This window comes from Callithrix jacchus, chromosome 3 (assembly GCF_049354715.1).
Source record: "Callithrix jacchus isolate 240 chromosome 3, calJac240_pri, whole genome shotgun sequence".
NCBI classification, from domain to species: domain Eukaryota; kingdom Metazoa; phylum Chordata; class Mammalia; order Primates; family Cebidae; genus Callithrix; species Callithrix jacchus.
In genome coordinates this window covers 188,227,728-188,241,782 of record NC_133504.1, presented here as the reverse complement: position 1 = coordinate 188,241,782, position 14,055 = coordinate 188,227,728, and the positions used below count along the sequence as shown (strand labels likewise).

Below are 14,055 nucleotides of genomic sequence, written 5' to 3'. Positions count from 1 at the left end.
GTGCCTTCTCCTGCCCTGAGCTGAAGGCTGGTACCATCTCCTGCCCTGAGTTTTCTGACTCTTGGGGCATCTGAATATGATTCCAGACAATCTGGGGGCTGGCTGCCTTGCAGAGGGGACAGTCCCGGTGCCCCAGGGCAGTTAATGCCTTAGAAAGGGTTGCTCATGTTTGTTCCTCTGCCCACAGCGTCACAAGGTCCCCAGTGAGGATCCCTAGGGTGGGGCAGGCTTGCTGGTTCCAGACCCCTTCACACACACACACACACACACACACACACACACACCCCAGCTCAGGGGTCTCCCCATTGACCAAGGCAGCCTCATCCTAGTCTGGAAATTCTGCCATACACAAAGGCAATTCACCTCTCAACAGAGGCCACTAAAAAGCTGACCCCCATCTTTGTTGCATGAGAGCAGCCTGAGCTGCGTGTGACCCCAGGATGGCATCCTGCAGCCAGGTTCACTCCCCGGGGTCGAGGCCACAGGACACCATCTCCAGAAGCTGTGGGTGTCCTCTGGGGCCGGCATGTGTCCTCTGCTGTCCTTCAGGCTCTGTCAGACCCACTGCTGTGTTTTTGTCCAAGGCCCAGCCTCCCTGGATCTCCCCCAGCCCAGGCACCTCTGCATGGTTTGATTCTAACGAACCCCACCCCCACCCCACCACCCATTCTTCCCGTTCTGGAATGGGCCACACTGGGGACCATGCATGTGGCATGCTTTGAATTTTCTCCAAAGGAATTCACTGTTCATCTTCCACATGGAAAGCAGGGGAGATAAGAGAGCTGGATCAGCATTCACAGGACTCCTACCCCACCAAGATGGGCAAATCCCTGAGCTCTGTGTGAGGGGTCCTGTGGGTGTGGGAAAACTGTCTAGATGTTCTCTCTTCTTGCTTGGAACAGCTGTTCTCTGACCCTGGGACTGGCGAGTGCAGTGTGCACAGTCCAGACCAAGCCGGGTGCTCCTCCACCCGAGTGAGGTCCTGGAGACTTTCCTCCATATACGGAAGAAAAGCAAGAGAACAGCGCGCCCTGCATTTGTAGTCTTGCATCATTGGCGCCTGGGCTGCGCGTCCTCTGGGAAGATTCTTCTCTAGGCTCACATGCTAAAATGATGCGAATTGACGCCTCTCAGCATCTGCAGAGAAGGTCATGGTCTCCAAATGCCGCACTGCCTGAAAGAGTTTGAGAACAGCCGATCCAAACATTCTGGCAGGGACGGTCTTCACTCCCTCTCCTAGAACTATCGAGAGCAGAACGTCCAGCTTTATAGAATTAAGAACTAACCCTTCTGTGAATGTGTTTCTCCTGCAGACTAAGGGATGGAAGGGAGAGCGTGGGCCTGTGTGCTCTCTGCGTACGCTCGGAGAGCTGATACGCAGGATTCATCATCTTGTGGTGATCCTTAACTTTTCACGTTACTTATGGGGGAGATTGGTGGATATTATTAACGACTTTGCTTTGGGATTCTCTCTTCCCTGCTAATGTTCTTTCCTATTTTTTCACTCTTTCTAAGACCTTTATGTGGTTTTATGCCTGTTTCTCAGAAGGCCAGATACTTGATCTTTCACCTGACCAGCGTTTTGCAGGTGGCCTGCTCGGCACCTGGACTCATGCCCTTCCCCTGGAGACTCCCTGTGAGTGCATGTCTGTGCCCTACAGTGCTCCTAAGCCATTTCCTAGGTAGTGTCTTGGTTTGCTTTTACTTCCAGAAAGGATTCTGGGTGGCCTCAAGCACAGATGCAGTGAGACCAAAATCTCATGAACGCCAATCACTAAGGAGAGGAGGGAACAACAGGAGAAAATCGCCTCAAAACACACAAAAGTCTATGACATGAGAGGCGGGGTGCGGTGGCTCACGCCTGTGACCCCAGCACTTTGGGAGGCCGAGGAGGGCAGATCACTTGAGGTCAGGAGTTGCAGACCAGCCTGCCTCCCCGTCTCTACTAAAAATATTAAAATTAGCCAGGTGTGGTAACAGGCACCTATAATCCCAGCTACTTGGGAGGCTGAGGCAGGAGAATTGCTTGAACCTGGGAGGTGGAGGTTGCAGTGAGCTGAGATCATGCCACTGAACTCCAGCCTGGCAACAGAGTGAGACTTCATCTCAAAAAATACATGTATTACTTGAGAAAAGCTGTCAAATCTTACCTCTAAGCTTCCTGGTGGCTGAGGCATAGAGGCCGTTATGGCCAATGACGCAGTCCCCACTGTCTGGTGGAAGAAGGGAAATTAGTTCGTCATGGGAGGAAAAGACTTCCCTGGGTTTCTTCCAGAAGGACCTGTCACAGTATGTCCCAGAGGTCATTAAAATGTGCTGATAGCCAAACCTGCCGCAGTGCCTGACCCATAGTAGATTAACACCTACCCATGGAGCGAATAGAGCAACAGAGACCTGCTGCCCTTCTCTCTGTGGGTGAGGCAGTAATGATGTGGCGTGTACCACCTGTCTGTTACTCAGAGCGTGACCACGGGCGGCAGCAGGTCCCTCTGGTAGCTCACTGGAAGAAGTCCCATTCTGAGAAAGCATGATGCCAAATGTGAGGAGACTGAGCTGTCCTATTAAAAGAAACTGTCATTGAATTTTTAAAATCAGATATGCTATCATACGAGGCACATTTTAAAACTATTTTTAAAGGATAAGAAAGATACTGAAATCGCAAAAGGCAAGCAAGAGTGGCAGTACTACTGTCAAAGTGAAAGTTAAGGCTGAGAGGAATTAATAAAATGAATAGTATAAAAGGGGAACACGAGTTCATGATGAAGGCGTAATTTAATAAAGCAGTTGTAGCATTCATCGACTTAAATGCACCCAGCAACATGGCAGTGCTAGACAGCTTGATTGAATACGAGTGGTGGGTGCTTTGAATATGACTCTTTTGGAATAAAACAAATGGTGCCGGGCAAGGTGGCTCATGCCTGTAACCCCAGCACTTCAGGAGTTCGAGACTAGCCTGGCCAACATGGTGAAACCCCATCTCTGCTAAAAATACAAAAATTAGCCAGGCATGGTAGCACATGCCTAATATGTCACCTACTTGTGCACAAGAATCAAGAATTGCTTGGACCCAGGAGGCAGAGGTTGCAATGAGCTGAGGTTGTTACGCTGCACTCCAGCCTGGGACAACAGAGCAAGACTCTGTCTCAAAAAAGAAATAATAGAAAGACAAATGTGTCTCGTGAACAAAAATTAATTTAAAAGTACAGAGAAAAGTTAAATAGTACAAATAGCAAACAATCTAATAGGGATATGAAAAATCTATCTCTTGAATCATTTTCACATGTTCAGAAAATATTTATTAAGATGTTTGTGCAATGACTACAAGACAAGCAGTAACAAATTAAAGCAGTTTGGTATTTCCAAACTGTAATGCCGGAAAGAACACGCGCGTCAGTGTCAGACAGCCCTGAGTTCAAACCCCAGCTTTGTCTTCGGGCAAGTTACTTACGTTTTCGAATCTTTAAAAAATTATCCTTACCTCTTGAGGTTATTTTGGGGACATGTACCATTATGGCTGTGAATTTTTTATAAGCTCCATAGCATGGTTCCCACGTGAATAATTATATAAGAAGCAGTTTCTCCTCTGTCTTGCTCCCATGTCACTAGCTGCTGAGTAAAGTAACACATTCCACTGTGAGCTTTAGCAGGAAAAGAAGTCTGGCCAGTGGCAGACGCCCATAATCTCAATTCCTATTAGCAATTTCAGTATAATTTTTGGAAAATAAAACACATGGGCTCAAATATTTATAGTCCCATGTATGTGTTGTATGATCTCAGGCAAGTTGCTTAATCTCTCCAGGGCTCATGTGTAAAACGATGATAATGCCCCCCTCCTGGAGTTGCAGCAAAGGTTGGAGAATGTATCCATAGAGCCACAGGCACATAAGAAGTGCTAAACAGCCTGGGCGCTGTGGCTCATGCCTGTAATCCCAGCACTTTGGGAGACTGAGGTGAGCAGATCACTTGAGGTCAGGAGTTCGAGACCAGCCTGGCCAACATGGTGAAACCCCATCTCTACTAAAAATACAAAAATTAACTGGGTATGGTGGCAGATGCCTGTAATCCCAGCTACTCAGGAGGCTGAGGCAGGAGAATCACTTGAATCCAGGAGATGGAGGTTGCAGTGAGCCGAGATCACACCACTGCACTCCAGCCTGGGCGAGAGCAGGACTCTAGCTCAAAAATAAAATAAGTACTAAACAAATGGGACAGCTAAATCATTTGTTGCTTTAAAAATCGCTGGTACCTCCACTGAGCAGCGTAGGGGAGTCAGCCAGGAATATGCCTGATGGCACTGCCTTTGTGGTACCCTCCGGCCACTTACTTCTCCTGCTGGTCCACACATTAAGACGGTAACTCAAGACCCCTGGCACCTGTGAGGCCTTGGGCATCCCATCCCCTTTGCACTTGGAAGACCAGACGTAGACCCCGCTTTCCCTGCTCTAGACCTATCCAATGTTCCCGCTCCTCCATCTGGAAGATGCCTCGTCTCTGTCCTAGAGTCTCCACCTTGTCTCAGAGCCTGGAAGACCAGGGAAGCTGGTTTTGCTGCTAGGGAGTAAGTTTCCAAGCAAGGTGGGTGGTGCCCTGGAGTTTTGCAAGCCCGTAATGTAGGGCAGCGGGCACTAGGGGGCAGCGTTTCTCTTTCACATCAGACAGGCCAGGCAGGCAAAGGCAAGGCCGTGGCCGGTTGCCTTGCATTACACTAGAGGTTCCCTGACCAGAACAGGTGCACCTGGGGTGCTAGTCTGGGACAAAGAAAATGTATCAAAAAATTGTTCTTGAGTGGACATGGTGGCTCCCATCTGTAATCCCAGTGCTTTGGGAGGCTTAGGTGGGCAGAGAGCTTGAAACCAGGGGTTTGAGACCACCCAGGGCAACAAAGGAAGACTCCATCTCTATCAAAAAATATAAAAATTAGCCAAGTGTGGTGGCGTGTGCCTGTAGTCCCACCTACTCAGAAGGCTGAGGTGGGAGAATTGCCCGGGAAGCGGAGGTGGCAGTGAGCTGAGATCGTGCCACTGCACTCCAGTCTGGGCAACAGAGCCAGACTCTGTCTCTTCTAATTTAAAATGTATTATTTGTGTGACTGGGCACAGTGTAATCCCAGAACTTTGGGAGGCCAAGGCGGGCAGATCACCTGAGGTCATGAGTTCGAGACCAGCTTGGCCAACAAGGTGAAACCCCATCTCTACTAAAAATACAAAAATTAGCCAGGCGTGGTGGTGGGCACCTGTAATCCCAGCTACTTAGGAGGATGAGGCAGGAGAATCACTTGAACCTGGAAGGTGGAGGTTACAGTGGGTCAAGATCCCACCATTAAACTCCAGCCTGGATGACAGAGTGAGACTCTGTCTCAAAGAAAAAAGAAATTATTTGTGAATACTCTTGAAGGGAAGAATTATTTTGTGAAGTGGGACCAGGCCCAGGACGAGGGTGAGGGAGCGAGGTGCTAAAAAGAAAATGCCGTCAGGATAAGTCGGATTTAACGCAATGTTTTTAGAAATCCCAATTAATGCAAAAAATTCGCATTAAACAAAATAGCAAAAATGTAAATAGAGACAGGTTCCGGTCCTCTGCCTGGGTGCTTACCCGCCTCGTGGCTTGACCCCAGCCCTCTGCCTCCAGCTCTGCGACAGGAAGAAGGTCCCACTTCCCTCGGAGCCTCGGTTTTCCTGTTTCAGATGAAGCGCGTTGGACTCAGTGCTCTCCGGGGTCTTCCTGCTCTTGTGCTCTGTAGGCTGTAACCCGCTCCTCACTGACGGCCTGCTGCCAGGCTCCGCTGAAAACACTTTCCCCTGTAACAGATCCACTGGGCTGAGCAGACCGTCTCTCCTTCGTCTGCTGAAGTCTCCCCGTTGAAATGTCATCCCTGTACCGTTTCAGCAGCACTGGCCAGGAGCCCTGACCCTGTTTCAGACCCCATGCCAGTTGCTGGGGAAAGGAGCATGAATAAGACATTTTCTTCAGCAGGCTCTGTCCACCGCGGACAGCCGAGGCACAGCCACAACAGAGCATGGCTCAGGGTCATAATGCAAACCCCAGGTGCCAGCGAGGGGCAGCAGGTGGGCAGGGGCAGGACTGACCGACGCCTGCAGGGCTCAATGCCTGCTCTACAGGGTAGGGAACCCCCTATAGAGGTTTGCAGGACATGTCGATGATGCTTCCAGGTGGACAGAAGGAGTTCCAGGCACTGATTGTCGCAGTGCGCTAAAACGGCAGTTTGTAGATGAATGCCACGGGTCCCTGAAGCAGGGCCGGAGCTCTCAGGCCCACCCACCCTCAGAAAGTCGCCCTTAGGGAGTCACTGTTAGAGGCATGGCCACCCTGTATGGGTGCTTAACAACATGCCAGGTGACACGCCAGGGGCCTTACAGACACAGGGCTCTTTTCGTCTTTGAAACAGTCACACATAGAGCTGCTGTGAGTACCACAGTTTCCGGGGAGGTAGGGACTCCTCTTGTTCAGGAGCATTTGGGGTGGATGGACTTCGACGTGCGTCCGTGTGGCTCTGAGAATACCCTAGTAGTTCCATGAGATTGTGAACAGTGCCAGAGACGGTCGCCAGTCTTCCCCCTTGGCTGGGAAGAGGGGGCCCCGGATGAACCCTGGGGTTCCCTGAGCACCTGGGATAGCAGGTGCTAGGAGCTGTGCTCAGGAGCCCACCGTGTGGAGGGGACACATCAACAGGGAACTGCAGGGTGCCATATGTCATGCAGCGCAAAGAAATGGTGCTGAGCCCCCGCTGTGGTCCGTGCCAGCTGCAGAGAGGGGAATCCAGCACCTGGAGCAGCTTTCAAACAGGGTCGGAGCCGTCCACACAGGAAGGGTCCACGGAGACCGCCCAGGCGTTGGGCGTCCTGCAAGCAGGAAAGCTGACCAGTCCCGCCCGCTCCCCTTCCCAAGCCACCGTCGCCGTCATGTCACCTACGCCCCACTGCTGTGCTGAGGACACCCTACTTCCCAGGCAGTGCAACGTCCGCAGCCTCCAAGAGGCAGCATCTCCTGGCCCCGCCCACCCTCACACTGTCGTGCCGCCTGCCTCTTGCCGCCCAACCTCTCTTTCTCTTCCAGAATGCCAATCTGGCCCCCTGTGGAGCAGACCCGGATGCCAGCTGGGGCATGCGAGGTACACAGAGTGGGGACCCTGTGGGTCTCTGGCTGGGGCAGGGGTTGCTGACTTATTCCACAAGTGTCGTTCTGAAACCACCCGTCCAAGACTCCGGGAGTGTCGGGCGGAAACCTCGGGGGAGGGCGAGTTTGTTTCCCTTCCTCTCCCCGAGGAGAGTCAGTGCCACTCTAAACTAGCTTTACCCACGATGCTCCCTCTCTCCCATCTGTGGTCACGGTGGCTCTGTCCTCTATTGTGTGGCACTCTGTGTCACTCGGGGAAGCAGAATCTCAGGCACAAGGCTTCCAGGGTCTGAGTGGACCGCTCTGGGCCAACCCTGCCTGCGCCTTGCTCGCCATGTGGCTGCTGGCATGCAGCGTGACTCCAGGTTCAGCAGGGCTGCTAGGTTTGTGTTACCAGAGTGGCCACCTGGTCCTGTGGCAGGTGCCTGGCAGGGGCACTGCTTACCTCCTTGTCAGCCTCTGTCCCCGAGAGTGGCGGAGGAGCCTTGCTCTGCTGGACTGCGTTGCATGTGGGTGGAGAGCGTCAGCACCCACAGCCTGCTCCCTCTAAGTGGCCTTCGGTCCCTGGGTCTCAGAGCTGGCAGGTCCAGAACCCCACGTGGCATGTGGGGAAACTCAGGGACCCGCCCTTGACTTGGGGTCTCCCTTCTGAGACTGGCTTGAGGACCAGGGTCTGTAGAAACTGCTCTCTGTGGGTTCAGTGTGCATGGAGGCCTACGATCCACACTACTTCATTTTTGTGATAAGACACTTTCAGTCTGGAAGTGAGACATTAGGGCACAAAGCTCAGTAGTTTGAAAAGGAGAAAATACAGTTAATAAGGTAAGACAGTGAGAGACGGGGGAGGCTCAGACCACAGAGAGATGTCAGTCTCCACAACACCCCCTAAAAGTTTCCCCTGAAATGCCCACTGCACAGGCAGGTAAACTGAGGCTGGCGTCTTTCTCAGGGTGACCACCAGAGAGTCAGCTGAAAAGCACAGTGCTACCATCCGGCTTCCAGTCTGGTCTCCAGCCTGACCATGCCTCTGCTCTGGTTTCCCAGGGGAGGCCCTCAGAGCCCCTCTGCCGCAGCTCTGAGATCAGGGCCCCAGTCAGGCTGCTCGGGGACCGTGCATGGCCCAGCTGACTGCAGGGGAGGAGATGTGGGTGCGCCCGGGCGGGGATTCACCCGCCTTGGATGACATCTTGCACTTTCTAAACCATCTCGTGGTCTCCGCTCTCTCTCTCTTACAGAATACAAGGTAAGCGGGGCCGCTCCCACACTGACCTCCGTGCTGCGCCACACCTGCCAGGTTAAAAGTCCTTTCTCTTGTGCTTTCCCTATGAAATGTGTGTGTCAGGGGCAGACGCAAGTATGTATTCTCGGTGGCCTTCTGCTCAGTTCTTTGGTGCCAGCACACGCTGGCTTCGCGAGGTGACCCTGTGTTTCCTCCCCCAACAGATCTATCCCTATGACACCCTCATCGTCACAAACCGAATTCGGGTGAAACTGCCCAAAGACGTGGACCGGACGAGACTGGAGGTAAGCGGGGGACTGCGGGGCAGGGGTTCATTTCTCACGAGACAGTCTCTGCAGATGCCTCCTCCGTGGTGTCAAGGCCATTGCCTGAGGGGTCACCATGGGGGACGGTGCAGAGCCTGGCCATGATGCAGAGTCGGGGACCTATATTGCCTCAAAGACCAAACAATGTGGTGACGTTCCCCGTCCTCGATGGCTTTGCAAACCCTGGTTTGTGGATGGGGCAGGGAAGGCTTTGTAAGAATAATGAGCTCGGGGCTGAGTGCAGTGGCTCACGCCTTTATCCCAGCACTTTGGGAGGCTGAGGTGGGCAGATCACTGGAAGTCAGATGTTCGAGACCAGCCTGGCCAACATGGTGAAACCCCATCTCTACTGAAAATAAACACCTTAGCCAGGCGTCGTGGCAGATGCCTGTAATCCCATCTACTCGGGATGCTGAGTGGGGAGAATAGCTTGAACACAGCAGATGGAGTTTGCAGTGAGCTGAGATGGCGCCACTGCACTCCAGCCTGGGCAACAGAGAGAGACTCCATCTCAAAAAAAAAAAAAAAAGAAGAAGAAGAAGACAAAGAATGGGAATGAGCTCTGCAGGCGGTGCCTGTTCTCTCACACTAAGGTTGAGCCGACAGCCCCTTCTTCCCACGTGACCACGTTTACATCCATCTAAAACAACCCAACCATATGTAGAAAGCAAGTAGGTTTCAAAGCCCTGGCCAGGTGTCGGCACAGAGTCGGGGTTTGAATGAGACCTGTTGGCTGAGGGAACTGACTTTGTTGAGTGGGTGCTATGTGCCCAGAGTGGCACGTGCAATCCTCTAAAACTGCCCCAGGGTGTGCCAGCGTCCAGCCAGGGGGTTTCGTCTCCTGAGCCCTGTCACGGATGTGCTGGTGACTTTTAGTAGACTCTCTTGCTAGCGTGAAGGGTCTTGAGGCTCCTGAAGGAAAGGGGATACCCGGCCCATCTGAGCCGCAAGGCTGGAGAGTGGGTATGACCCCATGTGCACAGGGCCAGCTGCCAACCAGTGTCCAAACTGCCCACCAGGCAGTGGCTCAGTCTGCTCCTGGGGAGGGAGCTGGAGGGGCATGGATGCAGCGAGGGGCACTCAGCGGTGCCCCAGTGCTGGGGCCAGAGGCGGGGAGTAGGCACCAGGCTGCTCCTCAGAAGGGGAAGTCTGGAAAGGCCTTCCAGGCCCAGGGAAGCCCAGGAGCAAAGGCTGGTGGAGAGGGTGCTCCAGGCTGTCTCCGGGTAGGAAGTCCTTACCAGGAGCACGGGGTGGCCACCGACTGCCCCACCCAGCGGCCAGGTGCTCTGGCTGTGATTTCTGCACCTCTAAGATGAGGATATTGATCGGTTCGTGTGTCAGGGAGACAGAGACATCCATACGTGTGAGTACACATTGGTTCAGTCTGGAAAGCTGGGACAACTTGAGGTTGGGGCTTACAGGTCATGGGCGGATTCAGAGATTTTCTGATTGGCACTTGGTTGAGAGTTATTATCACAAGACTTGGAATCAACAGAAAGGAGCATCGGGTTAAGGTAAGGGGTGGTGGAGACCGGGTTCACAGGGTGCTGGACTCAGCTAACCTCCTCGCGATCAGAAAAAGGCCAGAAAGGGAAGGGGATTCTCTGCAGAATGTAAACTTCCCCACAAGAAACAGCTTTGCAGAGCCATTTTGTATTTTACCTTGAGACAGTCTCACTCTGTCACCCAGGCTGGAGTGCAGTGACATGATTTCCCTGCTCCCTGCACCCTCCGCCTCCCAGGCCCAAGCGATTCTTCTGCCTCAGCCTCCCGAGTAGCTGGGCTTACAGGCGCCTACCGCCACGCCCGACTAATTTTGGTATTTTTAGTAGAGACGGGTTTTCACCATGTTGGCCAGGCCGGTCTCAGACTCCTGAGCTCAAGTGATCTGCCTCCCAAAGTGCTGGGATTACGGGCATGAGTCATCACACCCAGCCTGCAGAGCCATTTTAACATACGCCGGAGAAATATATTGTGGGGTAAGATATTTCGATTCTTTTCAGGGCCTGCTCTCTGTCATGGGATGCTATACTATAGTCGGGCTGGAATTTGGAATCTGGTTGCTACAGGCTTAAGATCTCTGTTTTAATGTTAATGTCCTCAGTTGTGCCTGATTTCCAAAGGCAGAATGGTAGAATGGGGCATATCTGACTCACTGCCTATTCCTTTCATAGCCTGAACTAGGTTTTTTGGTTTCTTTGAAATCCCCTTGGCAGAGAGGAAGGGTTCATTTCTCCTCAATTGTCAGCCAGTTGAGGGGCTTAGAATTAGTTTTTGGCTTACAGCTGGCGCTCATGACTGAATGTCTCCTTCAGGTGTGGCTTGATCAAGGGCTAAATGAGTCTTCAGCACCCAGTTTCTTTCCTTCTGTCTTTCGACTGTGCTTTTTCTGTGCCGGCTCTATTGATGGACTTTCACCTCACCTTGCTCAGGCTCTGTATCCGCAGGGAAGAGACCCACATCTTTCCCTCTCTCAGCAGTCCCAAAAAAGCCCCATCTCTGCCCCCTAGTGGGTAATATGACCACCCTTTAATCAGCCAGTTTGACCCAAGGAATGCAGTGCCCCAGTTGGCCAGGCTCAGCCATAGGCCCACGCCTGGAGCTAACGGGGCTGCTGACATCACCTGAGCTGGGTGGCGTACATAATGCTCCATCTTATATCCTGTGCTACTCACGAAGTCTTTGAGGGAGAGAGGAGAGAGGGGAGTGAATGGAGAACGGAGATGAAGGTTAGGAGGAAAGCGGTCTTCCCTGGTGCTCTTTAGCATTTGCGACATTTTACAAAACAATGTAGATAAAGGCTAATCTATAAACAGGGAAACAATGGGGACAGCTGCCTGTCACATGACTCAGGTCCCTTAATCATATTTTCTTAAGGCTCAAAATATGTTAAATTTCCAACAGCTTAGATTTTGAACAGCATGTTGTTTTCACGTTCCGAAAGATGGGGAAGAGAATGCTGGGTCACAGGCAGTGTCTGCCTACGGGAGGGTGGGAGATGGGGCCGAGGACGAGGGAGGGGCTGCATGTCAAGCCCTCGACCGCTGTGTCCAGTCAGTGCGGTCAGTCCTCCAGGGTGTGCTGAGCACCCAGAGGTGTGGGCTTCGTGCTAGCGAAGGAACCACAGAGCCAGATAGCACAAGGCTCTTTGCTCAGGGAGCTGGCAGCTTGTGGGACATTTGGTCTTCACCCCACAGAAGAGGAAAGGCCACCAAAACGTTCTGATGTGTTAGGATGTGCATGTGTCATCAGTAGGAGGACTCTGGGCAGCGGGAGCCAGCTGGGAAGCTGGCATGTGGGTCCAGGCAGTGCGAGGCGGGTGGAGGAGACCAGCATCTGTGCTGAGTGAGTGCGCAGGTGAGGCTATGAATCCACTTCGGCCCACCTCACACTCAGGAGGTGCCCCTGCCATCTCATCCTCAAGGCCTCTCTTGGGTGACCATCCCCCAGTGGCCAGAGAAGGCACCCCAAAAGGAACCCCAGCACTGCTAGCAGCCTGAAGGGATGCATTTGTCAGTTCCCATTGACCTTGGTTCCTTGTGAGCTGTGTGGTCGGTCCTGTCCCCAGCATAAATGCTGCTGACTGTTGTAAGATGGGTGTCTCCAGTGGGGCGGGTGGCTCCCCCTGTCAGGAACTGCCTGGAGGGTTCCTGCTGGTTCTGTGTCTTTGTTCCTCAAAGGGTGTGTCCCCTCTGGGCTGCCTAATGGTGCTGGAGTTCATTGCTCTCACCAGGAGAGGTGCGCTCAGCCGGCATGCCTGCAGCTCCTGGCCCAGCAGCAGTGTGGGACCAGGGGCCTGCGGGGACTCGCTGCAGCCCTCTTGGGACTGTGGTGTGCATGCCAGGACTTTTTTTTTTTTTTTTTTTTTTTTGAGACGGAGTTTCGCTCTTGTTGCCCAGACTGGAGTGCAATGGCGCGATCTCGGCTCACCACAACCTCCGCCTCCTGGGTTCAGGCAATTCTCCTGCCTCAGCCTCCCGAGTAGCTGGGATTACAGGTGCGCACAACCACGCCCAGCTCATTTTTGTATTTTTAGTAGAGATGGGGTTTCACCATGTTGACCAGGATGGTCTCGATCTCTTGACCTCGTGATCCACCCGCCTCGGCCTCCCAAAGTGCTGGGATTACAGGCGTGAGCCACCGCGCCCGGCCGACAGGACTTCTATTTAACTTTCTTTGGCAATAATGCAACATGAAAATTGTAAAATACAAGTGGTTAACGTTTGTCCCTTTAAACGTATCCTTTTAAAACACCCTCTAACACCTGGGTAATGATTTTAATCATTCGAATTTCCAACAGCACAGCCAAGGGTGCGACACTAGTCCTCCTTCCTCCTCAGGCCCAGCCAAGCCAGGAGGCAGCTGGAAATGTTACCGCATATGGGGAATGTCCCTCATTCTTCAGCAGCGGCTCCCCGCCTGCCTCGGGCTAGGGGTGGGATGTGAGCCAGAGGGGGCTCAGGAGGGGCCGCCTCCCAGCAGGAGAGAAAGAGACCCCTGGTGTTTTTATCTCAGAGAAAAGAGCTTTATTTTTAATATAAAAACAATTCTCAAATGTGATAGAAGCCCAGAAAAATACAAAGTAGGACATAAACATGTTGCGGAATTCCCCCACCCAGTCACAGCTGGTAACTCGCCGGGGATGTGCTTTTGGAATCTCTTTTGCACATAATCTCAGAGCTACTGAACCCTGTTGGGATAAAGAGGGCTCATACTGTATATCCAGTTTTCACGTTACTGCCTTTTTGCTTTCAAATTTGACATGGCTGTTTCTAGGCCAGTCAATTCTGATGTGCCCCACCTTTTATTTGGTTTTTTGAGACGGAGTCTCGCTCTGTCTCCCAGGCTGGAGTGCAGTGGCACAATCTCAACTCACTGCCACCGCTGCCTCCTGGGTTCAAGTGATTCTCCTGCCTCAGCCTCCCGAGTAGGTGTGTCTACAGGCGCCCTCCCCGACACCTGGCTAATTTTTTCTGTTTTTAATAGAGATGGGGTTTCACCATGTTGGCCAGGTGGTCTCAAACTTCCCAATTCAGGTGATCTGCCGGCCTCGAACTCCCAAAGTGCTGGGGTTACAGGTGTGAGCCACCGCCCCACCTTTTAAATGGCCATGTGGTGGCCTATTGGGACCTGTGTGCATGCATATGTATGTATGTGTGTGCACACGTGTGCGTATTCATCCATTTTCACATTACTATAAAGAAATACCCGAGACTGGGTAATTTATAAAGGAAAGAGGTTTAATTCACTCACAGTTCTGTGTGGCTGGGGAGGTTTCCAGAAACTTACAATCATGGCGGCAGGTGAAGGGGAAGCAAGGCGCGTCTTACGTGGTGGCAGGTGAGAAAGAGCACGTGAAGGAGGAACTGTCAGACG

General features: G+C 52.5%; 1 protein-coding gene across 50 annotated transcripts in view; it reads left to right on the top strand.

Moving 5' to 3' along the window:
* The window catches only part of ABLIM2 (actin binding LIM protein family member 2), a 191,492-nt gene that overhangs the window by 165,370 nt on the left and 12,067 nt on the right, over positions 1-14,055 (top strand). For 33 of the 50 annotated variants that reach the window (XR_013533217.1, XR_013533216.1, XR_013533215.1 and 30 more), the window contains 3 exons: positions 7,075-7,129; positions 8,370-8,428; positions 8,578-8,658. Coding sequence is in view for 46 of the 50 variants with exons in the window: in XM_078367633.1 (XP_078223759.1) it covers positions 7,075-7,129; positions 8,370-8,428; positions 8,578-8,658 (195 nt within the window). In the remaining 4 variants the exon portion in view is untranslated. Of the gene's footprint in view, positions 1-7,074; positions 7,495-8,369; positions 8,489-8,577; positions 8,659-14,055 lie in introns of those variants that run through there. The other 17 variants (XM_078367616.1, XM_078367614.1, XM_078367612.1 and 14 more) reach the window with 5 other exon arrangements.